The sequence below is a fragment of the Oreochromis niloticus genome, linkage group LG17, assembly GCF_001858045.2.
Source record: "Oreochromis niloticus isolate F11D_XX linkage group LG17, O_niloticus_UMD_NMBU, whole genome shotgun sequence".
Taxonomy (NCBI): Eukaryota; Metazoa; Chordata; class Actinopteri; order Cichliformes; family Cichlidae; genus Oreochromis; species Oreochromis niloticus.
The window spans coordinates 21,754,972-21,776,190 of record NC_031981.2 but is presented as its reverse complement, the minus strand read 5'-3'; the positions used below and the strand labels follow the sequence as shown (position 1 = coordinate 21,776,190).

Genomic DNA, 21,219 nt, shown 5'->3' with positions numbered 1-21,219 from the left:
GTTTAAGAATAATTCTGACAAAAATAAGTTATGCACAGTAATGCTATTGTAACTACTACTATAACAAGAAGAATAATTTATAAGTTCATATTTTTATCGTTGTGTGTAAACTATGTCTGAGTTAAAATTTGTAATTTCTTGTTTTTACGTGACGGTGTTTTGCTGTTGAACTCCAGGCTTCGCTGTAATGTTCCGTCACGCCTGCGGGGGGCAGTGAGGAGCCGTGTGGCCTGAGGGCTGCCAGGATTTAGAGCGCAGAAGAAGAAGTCTGTGTTCCATGTGAGCTGGTCAGCATGGCACCTCCGGGAGGAATAAACAAACCGAAAACTGTAAGAAATCCTGTTTTTTCTTCTGTTAGTCGGTTGGAGCCGAGGGCACATTCAGGAAACAATAACAACAACAATAATGAGTCAGACAGAGGAGTGTTCGTCAGGTCATGAGATGTTAAAGTTTTGTTCACAGCCCCCTACAGTTATAATAATGGATCAGTCCTTTGAGACAGTTTCCTCTCCAGTATTGTCAGGTGTCAGGTACGGGAAGTCGAATATGGCCTTAAAAACATTTTAAGGAATTGTTTTAAATGTGTTGGTGCGGTGGCTTTGTCAATGGAGCTCAGTGTAACTTCAGGAAACTGGGACACCCTGTGGACGGCAAGTAAACTGCATCGATCGAAACGTCACGAGACAAACAGCCGCTACAGCTCTAAGAAGAATAGATTATACAATAACCAGAACCAGCAAAGGTGCTCTAATGGCTTAAATTATTATTTTTATGGCTGTTTATTTCTAACATGGCAGATGCGGAGCTGCGGGTTTTAAACTTTGAAGTAATCGTTAGTATGTTCAGGTCTCTCCTCCACAGTCTGGTGGAGAAATCCTTTTAAGCCATCAATGGACAGTTACGTTTTCCAAGCGGGTCACGTGGGAAACCGTGACTGTTGTGGAGCTAAACTCAGTTCTGCTCAATGGTACTTTTATCTCTTTATAAACTGACGCTGGTGTTACAATCAGTCTGTGAAAACAGGAAACGGGTGCAGTAAAAAAAAACCAACATGTTAAGATTATTTAAGCTAAACTGCCAGAAAAGTGAGCCCTGCCACAGGCTGGCGACTATTCCAGGTGTACCTCACCTCTCACCCTATGGTAGCTGTGATTGGCTCCAGCCCCCCGCCCAATCCCACGACCTGGAATTAGATAAGTGAAAGAGAATGGGTGGATGTATGCCAGGAAAAAAACCAAAAACGATATGTGCTGTTGTTACTGTGTTTGTAGTTTGAAGACTTCATCTGCAGTTTGCAGTTCTCTCACTGAAGAAAAAGAACTGATCATCTGTTTACGGCTTCATATGCATGTTACTTGAGAGTTGTCTGCCATATTAAATGTGATACAACCAAAAATCACTTGTGGAAAACCCACTCTACTGTGGCAACCATGTCCAGTGTCTATGATCAAGATCAGCGGTCCCCGTTTACAGGAAAACTGAAACTTTTTAAAACTCTGACTTTAAATTTAACGTACTTGTTACTTTTAAAAACCCATACAACTCTGTGTTGGTTTTCAGTGTAGCTGCTAACACATTAACCTAACTTTGTGGTTTGAGTTTAAATCGGCTGCAAGACACATTTCCACTGATTTATTTACCATCTGCTTCAAGTGTGATTACATTACATGCATCAATAATAAACTGTGGCTGTGTCTTGATTACAGTGGGTTATGTACATCACTCTCTGCTGCAGATGTTTCATAAACACAACCTGTTGGGTCGTGTCTCTGTAGCTTTTCTTGTGTGATAAAGTGTGACTGAAGTAGACAGAGCTCAGTGAAAAAAAACACTTATTACCATATTAATGTTGATCTCACATGTCCTCAGAATGTCAACTCCAACTTTCAGAACAAAATATCCCACAGAGCATTTTTCGCCCAGTTCTCATGTACCCCTGATTTAGATTCTAACGGTCTGTTTCGGATCTGCATTGTCTCTGAGTTTAAGTTGTTTGTGTCAAAGAAAGCCTGGATATGTTTCAGCTGTTGTTGTTTGTTCCTTCATATCTGATGAGGAGCTCTAAACACTCGAGTGTTTCTGCCTTCCTTGAACGTGTCGTGGTTCTCTTGCAGGAGTTAGGGAAGAAGCTTTTCAAGCGCCGGCGAGTTCTGAGCCGCGAGAAGAGGAAGCGGCATCAGATCGTGGGAGCTGTGGTGGATGAAGGTCTCATCACCATCCATCACCTGAAGAAGAGAAGGTGAGTGTCAGCTGACCCTCTCCTTCCTCCACCTTCTCATGGCCGCAGCACGTTGTGACATTTTCTGTCCCACCAGGACGAGTCCGAGAGCCAACATCACGCTGTCTGGGAAGAAGAAGAGGAAGTTGATCAAACAGCTGCGACACCAGCAGAAGGAGAAGGCCACTATGGAAGGTAAAGAGTGCCAAACCTTCTGACTGACTCTCTCCTTAAGTGTTTTCAGCTTCTCCAGGGTACTTCAGTCAGTGTTAGTGTGCGGCTCTGGTTTCCAGACCTGTGTGGTCCTCTAAGCTTTAGACCTGAACATATGAAGGACCAGTTGGGATTGCTCCGTTTATTACTTTACATTAATTAATCTTATTTTAAGGAGCCAAACATGCCTGAAAATGTACATACGCTCTAGGTGTTTATGGTAAAATTGGAAAAATGTAACATCTCCAGAATAAAAACTCTCATGCAGTCATAAGATAACCCCAACAAGACGTAAAGCATTTTAAAATTGGGATGCATTGTTTTTATTATTTCCAGCCTTTGTAAGTTAACTCTTCTTGGAAAACTGCAGACTGTGGTTATGCAAAATTATGACAGTTTTGACTTTTCATTGAAACTCAAATGCACATTGTCCAGTCTGCCTCAAAGGCTTAAAGACATCCACATGGCAACATTTAATGCTAGTCATAGCGCCACCTAATGGCAGCAAGACATCAGTTTTAGCTGATTGATATGACATTATCACTGTGTTCTCTACACATTACGTACTGACACATGACAGATGATTAGAGGGTGAAGGGTTTTTTTTTTTTTTTTAACACCACATAGTGGACACAGGAAATGATGTGTTTGTCCATCAGCCAGTTAGATTCCACGAGATCTGCATCAGAGTGGACTGATCATCAGTTGCACTGACGGGAGGGAAAAACACATTTGCATGTTGGATTTTGTGTTGTTTTTCAGCTTCTGGTGTTTTATTGATACTTTTTAATGACACAAAAATAAAGTTGCTCATTATTCGACTCTCTGTAGTGGAATCAACAGCAGCACCACAGAAGAAGCACGACACCTCATCAGCTCAGACCAAGAAGAAGAGCAAGAAGGCGTCCGGATGCCAGGACGACGTAGAGATGGTGGATGTTGAATGAAGACATGTCTGCACTATGAGTCCCTGCTCAGACGTCCAGGCCGGTGCCTCAACTTTGAGACTAATGGACAATCAGGACGTCGGTCCTGTAGTTTGTTTCTGCAGAAGAAAAAACTACAACAGTTGACATGGAAGCCCCTTTCTGCCAAAAATGCAGAAAAAAAGATGTTTCCCCTCAAATATTAATTGAGCTTATTTTGGTTGTAAATAAATCTGAATTCGTTTCAGGCTCACGCTGTTTTATTTTTGTCATTTTTTGCAAATTTTTAACCAAAACAGCTTTAATCGATAATTAAAAAAAAACCTGAGGTGATTCTAAGTAACTTAGTAAAAAGACCAAATGTCTTTCTATGATGTAAAAGTTTTGTGAGAATTAAAAATGTAACTTCACTGGCAAAAATGTGAAAAAATCGGAAATTGTTTTAAATTTACTGTCTGAAGATATTTTTGTAATTTTTGACTAACCAAAGGCATTTTACACTGTTTCGTTTTGTTGTTTGGCAGAAATGGGTTTCGATATGTGATTGGGGTTTTATTTTATATCTCTGTTAGTGTCGCAGCACCTGCAGAGTTTGAGGGCAACATTTGGACCCATGGTTGTTACAGCATTCATCATGTAAGCTTGTTTAATTAAATGGGTCATGAGCTTTGACCTTTAACCTTCTGTTCCACCTAGTTCATTAAAATTTTATACATCATCAGAAGTTTCTATTCATAATTTAGATTATATAATAATTCTGAATTTTTTTAACCTCCTTTAGTTGTTGGTTCATAAATATTTGTCTTATTATTTTCCTGACACAGTTTGGTAGCAGTTTATGTTGAAAGAAAATTTTGTTACAGTTTAACACAAACTATGTTCATTTCTGACACGTCATTCAAATAAGGACCTGATAAATCCTCATTTAATTTTTGCTGACTTCAGTTGAGGAGTCACTGTAAGTGTAATATTTGAAGTTGAGATACAGATATGTGTATAATTTTTCTTTTGTTTATTTTTTGATTACAGATTTTCACCAACTCCTAATTTTATTTTTAGTTTCATTCATTTGCATAAAATGACATTTTATTGGGAAATAACATCGTAGGTTTCCATGCTTAAAAGTATTGTGCATCGTTTTTTTGTTTTTTTATGTATGTCACTATTTGTGTTTTCTGACATACTTTGATGAGCTTCCATATATCAAGTCATGTTTTATTACATTTTTCTAGGTGGTTAATTCGGGTTTATTTTAAGAAATATTTTCTCTCATGATTTCTATGAACTGTGTATAAAAATGTATACAATTAAATGTTTTCAGAATTAATTAGCTTCCATAGTTCTGATATACTTTATTTATTTATTGGAGAGTTGTTTATAAACGTTTTGTCCTTTTGACCTTTTAGTAAGTCCAAACATTTAGTCCAGTTAATTCTATATGTTTGTGTTCATCATTGCGATTCAATTATTATCAAAGGGCTTTAATGGGTTTCCAAACTTATTAAAAATTAAATAATATTGTTTTAAATATTAATAGGTCCCCATATTCTTAAGATAGATAGATAGATAGATAGATAATAAAATGTTTTCAGAAAGCTCCAGGGAGTTCTCATTATTTATTTGTTTTTATTTTTTACTTATAGGGTTGTATTGCGCTTCCATTTAAGTCCATTCATCCATCCATTGTGTACCCCACCCCATAACAGCTGTAACTGGCACTAGCCCTCCACGACCAGGTTTTTTTTTTTCTTTTATCTAATTTTTGTATTTTTGATCTTTAATGCGCTTCCATACTTTTGATAAATTAGATTCAGTTTTGTTTTACTTTTTCATTTTATTTGAAGGGTTTAAATAAGCGTACATTATCTATTTTTATTTATTATTTATACATCCCATAATTTGTATTTTTTCAGGGGGCTATATTGGGCTTCCATATATTTCAAAATTTGTTGTCCAGATTTTGACTTACTGTAATTGTTTTATTTATTATTTAAGCTCTAATGTCTTTATGGGCTTCCATACATTCAGTCGAATTTAGACCTATGTTGTTTTTGTAATGTTTTAGAGGCGTTAATGGTCTTCCATACATGTTGGAGGCTTTATAAACTATTGATCCGCTTCACGCTGGCGTCCTTTCTCTCAGATGTTTTGTTCATGATCAGATTTAATTATTGATGAGGCTCCGTATGGAGCTCTTATATAAACTGTGTCTTCATTGAAACATCTGAAGCTCTTTGTTTGCCGTTTCTCCGGCTGTTCCTCTAATATTTTTCGGGCTTTTTGGAGGAACATCAGACGGTGGTGAGCCTCAGATTGGGGGTGCAGGCTCCTTCCCTCCCCCTACCAGAGGACAAAGACTAAAATGGGTCAGACTCAGGAGACAAGCAGCAGATCCTCCGCACCAGCCATCATGTAACGTCCTCCATCCTCTGCAGGCGGATAACAGCCGGGTTCGTTAATAAGACAACAGAAACGCGTCCTCTGCCTTCTTTTTGTTTGAGCGTCATGTCCTGTCGGGACGGCTGAGGCTTCTTACTGGAACTAAGCTTGTTTGAACAAACACCGACTCATCACATCGCACTGACCGCCGGAGGGACGATGGAGGCGGCGCCGAGGTAATCTGTGTCCTCGCTGACCGCTCAGGTAACAAAACGCATTTCAGCCGCTTCGTGTCCCAGTTAGGCTCCATTACCGCACCAGTAAAACCAGTACAGGGCAGGTTTGAAGGGCAGGTGCTGCATGCAGCAACACATTAGCTTCGTGCTAAGACTCCAGCTTATAGATGCGGTCATGTGTGCAGCGCATTTCATTTATTACACACTTTATTACAGATGATTTTTGGCCTTGAGCTCAGGCTCAGCCCGGGCAGGTGCTCTCAAGTTCTTATTGTCCAAAAGGAGCTGAGAGAACAACAGCTGCAGTTCCTCTGACGTCCAGCAGGGGCTCCACAAAGTCAGTCCTCATAGACTCCCATGTTATAAATTGACGTTTATTTCCTCTCTTCATAACAGCTGGGATATCTGTGTGACGTCATCCTGTGTTCTGCTGTTGATGTGATGTATGGATGGAGTCTGTGCCTCAATCATAGATTTTATATAAAAGATGGAATGGCTGCTGGAGCTTGAGCTTTTTCACTGTCGCAGTTTTTGGCTCATGGGCTAATGACTTGTGATTGCCAAGTCTGATTCTAATAAAAGGCAAAATTTAAAATAAAATCTTTGAGTTTTATTTAGTTAAACTTGAAACTATAGTCTGAAATCAGAAAAGTATCACAAAAGTCACAGTTTTGGCTTTTTATACTGTTAATAAGGTTCAGGTTTTAGATCTCTAAAATTGAACTTTTTATTTATTCATTTTTCAGGTTGTAACTTTTAGCCATGCAGGTAATTTACGCTTAGCCCTGAACTCACTTATTTAAACTCTGTTGAAGTTTAATGTCAGACTAAAGTTTATTACAGTGAACTAAGAAGAAATGAGTTAAGAATTAAAACTATTTCTTCTCCTTTTACGTTTTTATTAATGAACGTGCCCGAACAGCCCCTGAGTTGTCATGTTGTCAGAGTCATGAAACTGGCTCTGTGAGGTTACTACATCACTGTTCTGCTTTTACATCAATGATGCATTTTGTTAAGCTCTGTGCTAGTTTTAGTTGATCAGGCTTATTACAGCCTTATTGTTCACTATAAACATAGTGTTTCCTGATTTAGTGGTAAGATAACTCGACAGGTTGTGAATTTGTTGTTGATTTCTTTAGGCTTTTACGTGGACATAATAGTATGTGAGGAGGCTGTATATGACATGGAAGAATACACACTATGACATTCTTATGTTTTTAATTAATTTTGTTGCAGATTTTACGAAATTAAAGACTAAATAAAAAAACAAATAAAGATTAAACTCACCTCTAACTCTGGTTTGTTAGGATTTCTCTTCATGTGCACCTTTAAGGTCATAACCGATTCCCCTGATGTCATTAACCATCTCTAGATCCAAGCTGTCCTTTGGCCCTTAAAATTAGACAAACTGTGAGGCGTTAGATTAAAAAAAAAACTAATAAAATGATCACCATGACAGTCCTCCTGGATGTTACAGGAAAGGTTCATCCAAGCACCCATTAAAACGAGGACTAACGAGATTATATACCACGTTCTGACGTGGATTTCTAAAAAGATGAAATCATATTTGGAGTTAGTGAAGTCGAGTTAGTTGACATATAATGATGTGCTGCCTGGTGGCTACTTACAGACTCATGGTTAAGCTAATATAACACATTAGCACAGGGAAGATGGAGATTGAGGGTTAAACTGCTGTGAGTAAAAGTTCATGTTGAGGGTTCCTGATGGGTAGAGGATGATGCCGACATAAAAACAGGGTCATCATGTCGTCGCGAATAAGGAGCGCTAATCTGTCTGATAGTGGCTCAGATAGCAGCAGCTGTAAAGCTGATAGGAGAGCCGTCGTAGCAGAAAAACAGGCTAAAGTCCTGCTCTGTGGACTGTGGACCCACAGAGCTGCTGAGCATCTAAAGGAGGACTGTTGACACAGTGAGCACGGTGAGTTTCTGCTCTTAATTATTAAATACTCAAAACTCTTTAGACAAACTAACGTGTTAAGAAGGGCGTACATGGAAACAAGGTCCTCTTCATCTTCTGTACTTGTGCAATGGGAGCTGGATTTATTCCACCAAATCCAAACAGTGATCTTTCAACTATATTTAAATTTTTGAGGACATGGATGAAATCACAGGAAAGCAAATCTGGTAAAAAAAAAAAAAGAAAAAAAAAGATGAGTGTAAATTTTGCTTATGTAGCCAAAAACACTGCGTTTTTAATGTGCTTAGCAGACACACCACAGAGAAGCATCCCAGCAGCAGCCTAAAGTCACACCAGGCGTACTTTTTAATAGGCTCTGCATCAGGCTGCACGGAGCAGAAGTGGGCAGGAAGTGACAAACAGGAATTACAAAGTGGATTTGATGTGTTTTTAAAATAAAAGCCCGTCTGCACATGGCAAAAGTCAGTTGGAGACTCAATGCAAAAATGTGCACCTGGTTTACTTCCAGGATTAGCTACAGGAAAAGTGCACACAGTATCATACTGTATAGAGTCTAATTCTAAACCTCCTCACCTGTGATGATCTTTCACATGAACATCAAGGCAGTTTGAAACAGAGGTTGAGGTTGGAGTGCACAGTGTAAGTGGTAATGGACGTGTTCTCAGAATCTTTTGATTACACCCTCCATGAGTAAACGTGATAATCAGGATGTAGAACACTTTGTAACGTGAGGTTAACGGTTACCTCACCACAGATAACACCTGAGCTAATAAGAGCTGTAAGGAGTAATATGTAATCACAGTCCTCTTCTGTACCATCTTAGCAATATAGAAAAACTTAAATATGGTGAAATCCACCTTTAAGAGGCTTCTGATCTCCTCATCAGTCTAATCAGGGGCTCTCTAAGTTTTGATGACTTCATCGATTCGTGGATCCTCTGGTTCTCTTATGCAATATTATTTTAAAAAGCGCTGCTAACATTTTTAGTGCTATGGAGAAGACACCCAGCTGTATTTAACCATGAAACAAATCAACTAGTTAAATTACAGGCATGACTTAAAGGCCTGGATGACAAAACTGAGGTTATGGTAGTCGACTCTATCTTGGAAAAATGGTGTCTAACTAGATGTTTACTCTGGATGGAGTCCAGCAACACTGTGAGGAACCTCTGAGCCATTTTTAATCAAGATATATAGGACTGTTCTCTCTCACATGATCAGCATTGTCAGTTATGCTGTGTGGACATATCTGGGGATGGCTTTTATTGCAGTAAAACAATGGCGAAAAGACAGGAAAGCTACGACAACTACAAGACATGCAGCAAAAAGCCTTGGGGCACATTTAAGCCCAGGTCTTTGCATTAGCCCCACAGGACATGGATCACCTGCTCTTCCCAGTGAGCTAAACCATCGCTCACACCGGTCTGGTTAAACATTAACTGTAGATGAATGTGACATACAGTATTGGATGCAGGATGCACTTTAAAACCACTCAGTGTAGATGGATCAATTATACCCTTAAAGAATGTGATGTGGTGCGACTGGTGCATTTTACATTTGACCTGTTCTGTAAGCACAGCTGAATGAACCTGAGCTACAACCATTGGTGACTTGATATAGCCTCATGAACATATGCCATTGCTGGAACAGGAAATATATATGCAGGATGTCAGGTGAGGCAGAATGGGCCCTCTTTAAGGATCTACGTCAGATTTTCAGTCGCAACAATTTCTAAAAAGATTTTTGCACTTCTGTCTGTAAGCCTCAACCACCGGAGTGGAAAAATGAAACACTGAAAGCACGATTCCTCTAATGTTCAGCTCGGACCCCAACAGTGCGTCAATCCCCAAAGACTCTCATATTAAATGTACAGCCTGCTGTGGTCTCTGTAGGTTTAAAGTTTCCATTATTAGAGGCGTGGCCTCTTTTCCTTTTCCTTACTTTTGATGCAGCGTTGGAATATCTTTAGATTAGCGGTCTGAATGCTTCTTCCACCACATTTTTCTCTCTGATTCAAACATCTTTCTGACCTCGTTCAGTAGGAATCTAAAAAAAGAAACTGCCCCGCCACCTCCTTCAGGAGCAGCTTCCATTTTTAGGTTTCTATTTTCTCTCCACAGATCTAATTTTGCTCTCTTTGTGGTCCAAGACAGATCTGGGACTCTTAGACATTCTGACAAGGGTTTGAAGTCTCAGACAAAGTCCAAGAAAGACTTAATAAGATGTACTAAAAGGTTTGACTTAGAACGATGGTTCCAAACGAATCCACCTGACGTTTCCTGCCCTTTTTTCTTGTTCAGAGTGTCATCTTGCCTGTGTTGTTCTGAGTGTTTGCTGTGAAACACTTAAAGTGATGATATCATTGATTAAACATAATTAATAATAGTATGTTTGTGCTCTGCAGTTCGTCTCTGTGGATTTCTGCTGTCCTGCTCTGCACACTGAGGCCTTTCTGATCTGAGTACGCCCACTGCAGCCATGACCCCTCCCACGTCTGGACGACCCTCGGGGACGCTTATGCTGTTTGTTTACGCTGCCTTCACGCTCATAGTGATGATATCACTTCCCGTGTCAGCACTGGAACCGGAGACGTGTTTCTCCAGGCAGCACCAGAGCGCCATAGTCGACGTCAGGCTAGCGCTAAACAGACAGACAACAGCGATGGATGCCCGGGTGGTCCGCACTGAGCGGGATTGCGTCCTCGCTTGCTGCTCAGAAGAAGTCAAACCAGGTGAGCAGAGTGAATGGGGAACATGGGGTCAAAGGTTATGTTTTTTTAAAGATATGTTTAAAAAAACTGTGTCTGAACCATGAAGCATGAACCATCTGGAATTTATAGTGTTCTGATATTCAGATTATCAATAAACCCTGAACTGGACTCAATCCAATCAGATTTTGCTGTTTAGTTTAAAAGTACAAAAGTACAAAACATAATCAAAATATGCTTGGTAGCTAAAGTAAAAGCACTCATTATTCTATCCATAATATTATTGGATAATACTAATCAAGTTAAAGCTTTAAAATAAATGGTATGGAGTATAAAGTAATATACTGGCATCTAAAGTCTGGTAGAAGTAGGAAGCAGCATAAAATAGAAATACTGTACTTCAGTAAGAAGTACAGTTTTAAAAAGTATTACTTAAGGAAATGTACAAAAGGTTACATTCCAATTTTGACACTACTCCAATCCAGCGGCAGCTGTGGGGACCAATTATAATTCAGGGTGGGCTGGTGCCACCCCATGCTCATTCCCTCCATTTACACCCCTGCGAAATCATCACCAGGATCTATAGAAACAACCGCACTGACTGTATGTCCAAGATACCTTTGTATAGTGCTGAGGAAAGCCTGAGAACTGAGGTCACGCTGCCCCTGGTGGTGAAAGTTTTAAGTAAATTGTGCAGATTGTAAATTTAAAAATTTACCTTCAAAACCAGACAGAAGAAAAATCAAAGCTTCATTAAAGGGGACCTGCTCTTCTTGTTTCATCATGTATACCTAATTCAGTCAGAGAAAGTATAACCCAGGTTACTGGCTTTGACAGCCACATGTCACCATCTAAAGACTACATCTGGTTTTTGGTCAGTGTTTTTTTTTTTTGTAACCATTGCTACTGTGGGATATATCACAGTTTCTCTATGGTAGGCTCATCAGTCTCAAAGACCACAGCAGACCACTATAAGCCAAAAACTGTGACTCAAAAAAGTGAAAGGAAAAAACTAACTTTGTGTTTCTGAAGGTGCCAAATGCAACATGGTGGTTTTCAACGGGAACAAACACGCTGACGAGGAGAACTGCTTCCTGTTCCACTGTCAGATGGAGCAGGACTGTCCTTTAACGAAGGCTCAGGATGCCATCAACACCTATGACATCTATAAAGGTACATCAGATACTCTGCTCATTGTAAACATGGAAAATGACTTTAATAATGATGATTAAATGCATGATGAACAAAGACATGAGTGACCCAGCTTTGCATACATTCAGCTTCGGATTCTTGAAGATTTTTAATAAGTAAATTTAAGCCAAAACTATAAGTATTATTGATTAGTTTAGAAAATAGTTTTCATTTTTCACCGTAGGATCTTCACTTCATTATTATTTAAAGAAACAAAAGCAAAATTAATGATAATGATATTATATTGATACCTGTGAAAGATCAGTCACGTTCATCAATTACCCTCCCAACACACATTTTTGGCTGTGCTTTCTGTGTGGAGTTTGCATGGGTTCTCTCCAGGTACTCTGGCTTCCTCCCACAGTCCAAAGACATGCAATTAGTGGGGTTAGGTTAATCAGTGATTCTAAATCCGGTCTTTAAGTGTTGTTGTGATGAATCCTGCTTCCGGGCCCAAACTACTCTGCGTTTAATAAGGCTGTTGTGTTTTTAACGTTTTAATTAGTGCTGTCAGCGTTAATCTCGTTAAAATAACGCCAAAACCACATTAACGCAGCAAATCTCCATTAGCGAGTTAGCACACCATGCAGCCCCACGTTAAGTTAAAGGACAGTATGCTTCTTTCACAGGAAGCATGTAGTCAAGGCCCCAGTGACATTTGAACTCACGACCCCGGTTTACAAGACCAGTGCTCTAACCCCTGAGCTATGGAGCCCTATATATCAGTTTGAGACACACCTGTAATATGTGACATACCACTAAACCCAAACCATTCATGGATGGTTGTTACCAAATTGGATCAAATGTCAGTATAATTTTTTTTCAGCCTTCTAAAACTCACTTTTTCTTGTTTGTGTTGAATTTTGGATTTTTGCTGCCCCCTGTTGACCAAACAATTCTATACAAATCTTTACGTTTATGTCTTTGTGTTTTCTTTCCTGCACAGGTTTACTTCATCCAACCACTGTGAGACCTCCCCCCCCTACCACCACCACAACCACCACCACACTGCCACCAACTACGCCAACAACTGCACAACCAACAACCCCAAAAAGTATAACAACAACAATGCCACCAACCACTACCACAATGACAACAACCACTACCACAATGACAACAACCACTACCACAACACAACCAACTACCACTACCTTACCATCAACCACAACCTCAACCCCTACCCCCACCCCCACCCCACACCTCCACCCATCATCATAATTGCTACAATGGCAGCAGTGACCTCATCACCCACCACTCCAAAAGCACCACCTCTTTCCACCACCTCCATGAAAAAGCCTAACAAAACCACCAAAAAGCAAAATAAAACCTCCAGGAAAGGAAAATTTCATCCTATCAGCATCACCACCACCCAGCCAACTCATACTTCCACCCCCACCACAACCCATACCCCTACCCCACCACCACCCCAAACACCACCCCCACCACCACTCCAAACACCACCCCCACCACCACTCCAAACACCTCATTTCCTGTTGTAACAATGAACAAGGAGGCCAAATACAGAACTACTGAAAAACTTCAGCCAAACACTGAAACCACCACGACCACGACTACAACACTTCCAACCACCACAACACCTCCAACCACCACACTTTCGACTACCACAACTATCACAACTACCACAACAACCACAACCACACCTCCAACCACCACTATTCCTTCAACTACCACCACGAACCCCCCTCCTCCTCCTTCAACAACCACTCCCACCACTACCACAACAACTACTACAACTACCACCACCACCACTGAGGCGCCCACCACCAGGGCAATGCCCGCAGCAACTCTTTTAATTGTCCCCAAAGGTGCTGCTCAGTCTGACCACGTCCTCCAGAACTCAAGTGCTGCCAGGAGCAAAGGGATAGCAGCTCACGGAGCAATGAAAAGCGGCATGGTGGCATTTGTGGTGCTGGTGCTTGCCATCCTCACAATGGCCCTCGCCATTGGAGGCCGCAAAGCAATGGAGTCCTTCGACAGACGCCACTACACAAGACTGGAACTCAATGATCTGCACTACGAGGTGTGACAAGGAAAACGTTTCAAGGACGGAAGCCCAGAGGGGCAGTGAGATTTATTGAATTTATTCAATTAGTTTAATAGCACAAAGTTACATAATAATGGAGCACCTGCATCACCTCCTGAAAGGTATGTCATACTGTGGAGAACACTGGATTGTGATTGGCCGGAGAGTGCACATAATATTTAGTTTCTTTGCATTTAAAACAGCTGTCACTTTTTGATCTTCTAAAAAATAGCGCACTGCTTTGCTAGCAACATTTTTTTCTGTTGTTTTTAACACCCAAACCACCAATGTTATGTAAAAGATAGACACAGATACTGATATTACCTGTTGGTTTGTGACCATTGCCATGTTGCTATTTTAAAACTGGAGGCAAGCTGAAAGAGAAACCAAGGGGTGCTGTGTGTTCATACTTTTGTAACTTTTTTTCTGAGTAGACAAATTGTGGCCTCCATGCTGTTTCAGCTAGCACTATCAAAAACTCATGAGTGCCATTTCAATTAATATCTGAAAATAAAATTTCCTGCGTATGTTTAGGTTTTGAAAGAGATCACCACTTTTGTTATTTAAAGAAATTGGTCATAAGACCAATTTTGATGAAAGAAAAACCCTGTAAAAGCTAAGCTAAGCTGGCTTAGCTAGCCGAACTTTATATTTATAACAATAGCGAACAAACTCCGCCCATTCCAGATTTTCTAACAAAGAAGTCGTTCAACAAACTCACCAGTCACATGATTTCTTCACTGCTGATTATTTCAACTTTATTCACCTTAAGTGACCATGTCCATCTTTTATATACAGTCTGTAGGTAAAGTACAAGGATGCCAACCTCATTCCATTTCAGACTCCACCTCCTTAAAGTCATCACGGACCAATCATGGACTTCATACCTTAATTTTTCTGTTATTGGTTTTAACAAAAGAAAAAATGGTAGACTTATATTGAAAAGTTCTCACAATGAAGACAAAATATCTCTTAATTTAAAAACTATTCTTAGAATTTATTTGAGGTGTTTTTATTTTGTGAAAAAAAAATCAAACTTTGAGATATTTTTTTGGCTTTTTTTTTTTTAGATTATTTGACTTCTCATGAGACAAATTCCTCAGTTGTTACTCGATCTTTTTAAGTCTTATTAAGTGATAGTGCAACTTTGAAGCAGCCTTCAGACTTTAGGCGGTAACACTGCCCTTCTGTGGCCTCTCAGATCACATGATGAGCTCAGAGTCCTGCTGGGAAGCTCATTGGTCCAAAACTTCAGCTGACGATGGAACAAAGAACAAACAGCAATATTTTTACTCGTAGAAACTCAGGAAGCTTCTGAAGTGGACTGGCGAGAAGAAACTATACGAGCGGACTCTGATTCAGATTCTGGCCTTCTTCTGATTCGCCACGGGGTCGCGGGGCCCTTTGTGTATACACCTGCATGTCTTCTTCCTCCCACACGCTTCAGCCATACGAGCCTGTGATTGCTTCTTAAATCACCTGACCGGTGTAGATGTCAGACTCACTCTCTCACTGTGGTGTTTTTGTATTTTGTATTTCACATGTGGATAAATATTCAAACGATGGATGCAATCCTTTGAAAATCGATGCACTATTGTATCCTGTTTTTTTTTTTAAATAATTATGATCTGCTGATTGTTTTTCATAAGTAAGAGGACACTTGCTGCGCACTATTTTCCTATAATGACATTTGTATTGTACTGGATGTGCAGAAACGAGACTGCTATAGCGTCACTTCACCACCAGGTGGCAGCAGCAGCAGTCCGATAAACTGAAGCTGCACCAATGAGGCGTTTTCACTGATACTGCTCTGATTTTTACTTTGATTGCCTAATTAATAATTACATGGATGGTAATAGTTTGGTCTTGTTTTGTGAAGTGATGCTTTTGCATAAGTTTGAACTTTGATGTTTTGTTCTTGTAAGGATTAAAAAACTGTTGATTTTTGAACAGTTTCTGAGTCTGCAGATTTATTTTTTCCTGAGTGTGTTTGATTTTAAATAGAACCGCTGTGATTTTGTATCGTCTGGGTGTTCCACCAGCAAATAATCAAAATTAATCTTGTAAAGTTGTTCCAAGTTAAATAAAATTTCACATTTATCACACCATCACATTTATTACTGTTCTGTATTAACCAAACTGGGCGCAGGTTCATTACAACAACAAAAATAATCAGCCTGAATCTGAGAAAAGTTTCCACCTGACCCATCTGTTTTTTAAATCTACAGAAAATTAAATATATGTCATGGAGCCATGCTTCTACCTTCATATAATGTGTATTTTCAGAGTAACTTGCTGTTAAATTTAGGATTTATCTAACTTGTATTATAAGTTTTTGAGCATTTTTACTTCTTTCAGAGCTGAAAAAACACATTTAACCTCTGTTAAAAACTGCAAACAAACTCCCAAAGGTCTCAGTCTTATGTTATTGCAGATTTCTCATAAACTTGAGTGACGTCTTTGGTCGATGCTGTTCTTGATCAAACTTCTTCTCTATCGTGTCCAGCTAAGCTCCATCTTTGGACAAATTCATGGTGCAGGCTCAACAGTTGGGAAGTGTTTGACAATTCCTCAAAATTTCAAGTTTTTATATCACTTTTCCAGATATATTTATGTACGCCGCACAAAAATTATTTTGAAGAAGGCTAAAATTTTTTTATGATTTAGTGAAGAACAATCATAAGCATTTCACAAGTTTCAAAGACCTTTATTGGCCATAAACATGGCTCGGGGCTAATATGTATGCAAAAAGTTAACGTTTACAGTGTCGACCCTTCTGTTTGTCAGTATCTGGGCCCCAGATGGTGATCCTCCTGCTTTATCACAGTTCCAAGATTATCACTGTTTGTCTCAAAAACTAGAATAAAAACATCCTCAGACTTCTTCCAGTGATCCAGGAGCAGTTTGGTGATGATCTTCCAGCAGGATGTCTTTTGTCTTGTGTCGCAAGATAAAAGTGGTAACTAAGAGGCGTCGAGATTATCAAATAAACATTTTGGATCCTTGGCCAGGAAGCTTCCCAAACTTCAAATCAAGAATCTTTGCTCAGCACTGTAATATTTACTATAGTGGACTTAAATCATATATTATACTGACTCTCCTGTGAGTGTTTGAAACTGGATTTCTTACCATTGTTCTTCACTACATCACAAACACGTATAAAAAAAAGCTAGATAAAAAGTGAAGCAGCAAAATGTATAAAACACTAAATATGTGGTACTGCCAAAATCTTTGGTCATGACTGCATAAAAATAAACTTTAATACTCTAATGTGCTTGTGGCCTTCATCGGGGCCATCATAAATATAACAAACATCATATTCATCTAACCAGGAGCATACTTACCTTCTTACCCTTTGAAATGTTGCCTGTGTTTTATGATGACCCCAGTGAAGTCCACAATCTCAACATTTGTAGTAAAGCTGTTTGTTATGCTACAGGTGCTTCAGAGCTGCTCTCAACGCCGCTTGGCAGAAAGTGATCATCTGCTCTGTTTCAGGAATGATTTTGACTCCTAAAGAATCATGGCTAAAAGATGAGCCTGGCATCAAATGTAGGTAAAAAAGAGACCTTTGATATGCTCTGACTTCAGGGAGTAGCCACTGATCACACATGCTGACATGAGTCTTGAAAGTTTACCCAGAATGCACTTTTTAAAGTTTTCTTCATTGAATTATTATAAAAACAGATCAAACATCCATGGTTTCAACACTTGTTCCTGTTGCTCTAAATCCTCATAATAACATTAAATTGGTGCAGTTTATTCAAGTAATGATTTATCTCATGATACTGACACTCGAATGATTCAAGTTTTTAACAGAGCTTAAATGAGTTTTTCAGCACTTGAAATTTCATGTGGATATTCGCCATACTTACAAAAGTATTATCAAGTCTAAACCCAATCCTAAAAACTCAGTCACTGATCAAATAGTGTGATGGATATTGTGGTTGAACTCATGAAAGGGCACGTGATCAGGTAGTTAATATGTTAACAAGTTACCTCATATTCCTGAAACTGTGAGGCAGTTTTGCTGACCTGCTGATTAAACTCTGAAATATTGTAAATGAGATGCTTTCCTTTCCTCTTTGCTGGACATCTGCGTCCGGTCCACCTTGCTTGTAATTTTTCAGCCCTGCTTTCACTTCCACATCTCCCACAGATACATTCATTAGATAAGACAAGAGTGATCCACACTTTATTAAATCAGCAAGAGATTTTAGAAAAGCTGTTACTCTGAAATAGGAAGTGTACTCTGTAATCTGAGGCCTCACATCCTCAGTGAACTTTCTCCCTCTGAAAGCTTTTGAGAAATCTTGCATTTTCTGATGTTTGAAACCTGAAACTGGGGCTGATATTTCATGAATAAAATCTTAATAATAATAATAATGATAATAATGATAAAGGAATAATAATATTGTAAAAAGTGATTATCTACTTTCTGGGCACTGGGATGCTACTTTCATGAAATTAATATAATTAAAAGGTCCCTTTTGGGGTGACCACAGACCACAGGTTATCTGCCTCCATCTCAGACTATCCCCAGCATTTTTCTCCATCATCTCTTCATGTACTACATCCTGCCTGGCAGCTCCATGTCTATCCACCATTTCTTGTCTGCTGTTGCCCATCTCAACCTTGCCTCTCTAAGGCATAAAACATTAAAATGCAAATCAAAAATAGAAAAATGCAACATGTAAACTTTATAGGGTGTAAAGAAACAGAGAAAACCTGAAATCAGATGTTATAGGTCAGTAAAAAGTGTAAAAATCCAAAATTTTGAATCAAAATTTAGAATCAAAAGTGCTTCTGTTCTTTTTCTCTTAAGAAAAAGAACAGAAGCACTGTAAAATCTATTACGTTATGTAGGTTTATTTACAATATCAGTTTTCACACTTTTTAATAATCCACATAATGGCTTTTTTGTGTGAAAATCAAACAAAAGTGTCAGATTAATCTATATCTGTAATTATTGTGGGTTTCTGGTGAAAATGTGTTTCTTCTGATGTTTTATGGCATTACATAGACTTAGATTTTTAAGATATGTTGTGATGCAGAGATTTAACAAACAAAGCTGATTAAAAGCTTTTTACCAAATGACTGAATTTGGTTTAAAAAAGCAGATATAGTATATAACCATTTCCTGAGCCCCCCTTGCCTTGTGCCACCTGATGAAAAACCCCTGGAAACGCCCCTGCCGTTGGATGATATTGGGGCCCTGTTTTCTGGGGCCCCTGTCCGTGTGATAAAGTAGTCCCGCAGGAATGTGGGGTTAACGTCCGTGTTGGGGGGTGGGGTTCTGTGGGGGTTCGAAGTCGGTTCTGCGGGACGTTTCCGTGCTGTGAGCGTACCTGCGGCTGTGAGGCGGAACAACAATAGAGAGCCGGGCAGCGAGGTGGCGGTGGAGGTGGAGGCGGAGGCTGGAGAGGGGGGGCAGCTTCCTCACAGCGGAAGGAGACGACGGAGCTCCTGCAGGACAATGTGAGACACCGAGAGTTTATCCGACGCAGTTAGCGAGCAGCCAGCCGGGATGGAAGCGGGCACGGTGTAATGCGAACCGGAGCCGAACATCGACCTGAATATTCTGGGAAATCCGCTTTTTTTTGAGCCAAGGAAGCGGCCGCAGCAATGGGAATACTCCGCTGAGGAGCCGCCGCGGCTGGGCCGAGAATCGGGAGAAAGATGGGTGTCGCGCTGCGGAGTCTGTTGTTGTGTAGTTTTTGTTTTCTCATACGAGGTGAGTTTGTGTCCACACTGTGACTTTTACCCACACGTCCCCGCGCGTAAAAGACGCGAAAAAGTGGTGTTGGCAGCCCAGGGGAGCTTTTTCCCTTCTCTGTGGATGTTTGGAGCTCGGCCTCCGGGTCGGATTTCTCCCGAGTGGAGCGAGCTAGCTTAGCCTGCTGCTGCTGCTGGAGGAGAAACCACAAACAGCCCTGTTAGCTGGAAAATACCCCACCAGAGACTACTCACAGCACCGCCAGCTTCCCTTCCAGCGCACCCTTTTGTCGCGGGAGTATGTATTTGGCGCAGTTGGTCGCTCCTGGTTGTGTTTTGTAACTTAAAAACAGGCTGGATCGGGCTCAACAGCAGTTAGCATAACAAATGCTAGGGAGCGAGCTGGTTAGCATCAGTGAGCTAATAGCTAATAAACCATCTACATGGAAAAATAACTTTATTGATAACAATGAACAGAATAAAGAAAAGAAAGGCCAATAAATGTAAAGCATTACACACAAAAGAGCAGCTACACGACTGGACACATCTGTGAGAAATGAATTTATTTGTATAAATCTGACACTAAAGAAACAGTAAAACTGCAAAAAAGAAAAGAAAAACCCTCTAAACTCAGATTACACCAGAAATGAAAGCGAACTGCCAGGTGGATCTAAAGGATGTAAAGAATGAGACCAGGACATGAGTCCGAGGTGGATCTCTTTAGAAAAGTAAACCGAATTAAGTAAATTTATGAAGGTGTCATCGCCATTAAAAATGCTCCGTTAAATTTAGTTTAGTGTTTGCTACACAGCGCGCCTGTGCAGTAGAGCAGAAATACTATATCACAGCAACTCAGCAGGCCTAACTTTATTTGTGTAGCACATCTCACACGATATCATACAGATCATCATCTTGGCCTGAGGAGCTCCTGATAATATCCAGTAAACACTAGAGGATGAAAAATAAAGCACATAAAGCCATCTTATGTAAAGAAAGTTTATAGGTCAGTGAGAGATGATATTTTTTTAAAAACAGATAAAAAACGTGTTTTTTATCTGTGTTAAAAACGGAAACCGTGTTAAAAACTGAAATACAGCGTAATAACTTACGCTGCCTCCTCTGATTTATTTTCATTTATCATATCACATATTCATTCCACAGGTTTCAGTGTCAAACTGTTACCCAATAATTAGGTGTGTTAAAAATTTGTAAATCAAATATTTTTAAATATCAGGTTTATCTTTTATGTATTTAGTTTTTTTCCCCCCATATTTTTGTGATCAAATTACACCAGAAATATGAGCGTAACAATGGACAATCAGATAAATATACAAAATGCTTTCTTTATCCTATATTTGGTCATTCCTTTTGTTGCAACAGTTAATATATAATAAATTACACATTAAGGATAAAATGAGACCAAAGCACGAATGTAAGGTGTAAGTGTCATTTAAACGAACATTTCTGGATCTTCAGTACCAGAACAAATGTTTAACAGTTGGTTAAATTCAGATTACAGCAAGAATTCAAAGTCCAACTCTGAGTGGGATTAACAGATAAAAGATTTGGCGCTGCATGTTGTCAGTCTTCGTTGTGGAGACACTGGTGTAGTTATCACTCTGTGGGATGGAGATTGGGGGTATTTGATTAGTT

The 21,219-nt window shown here is 39.7% G+C and overlaps 3 protein-coding genes, 1 long non-coding RNA gene and 1 other non-coding gene across 10 annotated transcripts in view; 4 read left to right on the top strand and 1 right to left on the bottom strand.

Annotated features, from left to right (window-relative positions):
* The first annotated feature begins 126 nt into the window (after positions 1–126).
* Positions 127–4,385, top strand: c4h11orf98 (chromosome 4 C11orf98 homolog). Its single transcript, XM_003448740.4, has 4 exons — positions 127–329; positions 2,115–2,239; positions 2,316–2,413; positions 3,263–4,385. Exons 1-4 carry the CDS (start codon positions 294–296, stop codon positions 3,376–3,378), a joined length of 375 nt encoding a protein of 124 aa, XP_003448788.1. The 5' UTR covers positions 127–293; the 3' UTR covers positions 3,379–4,385.
* Positions 338–1,533, top strand: LOC112842600 (uncharacterized). The gene is made up of 2 exons (XR_003214437.1): positions 338–530; positions 628–1,533. It is a non-coding gene; the product is annotated as an uncharacterized LOC112842600 (long non-coding RNA).
* A 298-nt stretch (positions 4,386–4,683) lies between the features above and the next one.
* Positions 4,684–15,801, top strand: mansc1 (MANSC domain containing 1). Of its 3 annotated transcripts, none has more exons than XM_019346453.2 (4): positions 4,684–5,972; positions 10,314–10,640; positions 11,649–11,789; positions 12,754–15,801. In XM_019346453.2, exons 2-4 carry the CDS (start codon positions 10,388–10,390, stop codon positions 13,023–13,025), a joined length of 666 nt encoding a protein of 221 aa, XP_019201998.1. In that variant the 5' UTR covers positions 4,684–5,972; positions 10,314–10,387; the 3' UTR covers positions 13,026–15,801. The 3 variants fall into 3 exon arrangements, with proteins under 3 accessions (XP_019201998.1, XP_013128986.2, XP_013128987.2); XM_013273532.3 differs by having other exon boundaries at positions 4,684–6,000; XM_013273533.3 differs by lacking the exon at positions 4,684–5,972 and adding an exon at positions 6,009–7,910.
* Positions 12,451–12,522, bottom strand: trnat-ugu (transfer RNA threonine (anticodon UGU)). Its single transcript has one exon. It is a non-coding gene; the product is annotated as a tRNA-Thr (tRNA).
* Positions 15,802–19,131: 3,330 nt separating the features above from the next.
* The window catches only part of lrp6 (low density lipoprotein receptor-related protein 6), a 42,775-nt gene continuing 40,687 nt past the window's right edge, over positions 19,132–21,219 (top strand). For 2 of the 4 annotated variants that reach the window (XM_005475761.4, XM_005475760.4), the window contains exon 1: positions 19,132–19,585. In XM_005475761.4, coding sequence (XP_005475818.1) covers positions 19,531–19,585 — 55 coding nt within the window. In that variant the 5' untranslated portion in view covers positions 19,132–19,530. The remainder of the gene's footprint in view (positions 19,586–21,219) is intronic. The other 2 variants (XM_003448738.5, XM_005475762.4) reach the window with 1 other exon arrangement.

Coding starts and splice junctions, on each gene's coding strand:
- mansc1 (XM_019346453.2), top strand. CDS start 10,388: ATGACCCCTCCCACGTCTGGACGACCCTCGGGGACGCTTATGCTGTTT. Junction 10,641..11,648: donor CTCAGAAGAAGTCAAACCAG/GTGAGCAGAGTG, acceptor GTGTTTCTGAAG/GTGCCAAATGCAACATGGTG. Junction 11,790..12,753: donor CACCTATGACATCTATAAAG/GTACATCAGATA, acceptor TTTCCTGCACAG/GTTTACTTCATCCAACCACT.
- c4h11orf98 (XM_003448740.4), top strand. CDS start 294: ATGGCACCTCCGGGAGGAATAAACAAACCGAAAACT. Junction 330..2,114: donor GAATAAACAAACCGAAAACT/GTAAGAAATCCT, acceptor GTTCTCTTGCAG/GAGTTAGGGAAGAAGCTTTT. Junction 2,414..3,262: donor GGAGAAGGCCACTATGGAAG/GTAAAGAGTGCC, acceptor GACTCTCTGTAG/TGGAATCAACAGCAGCACCA.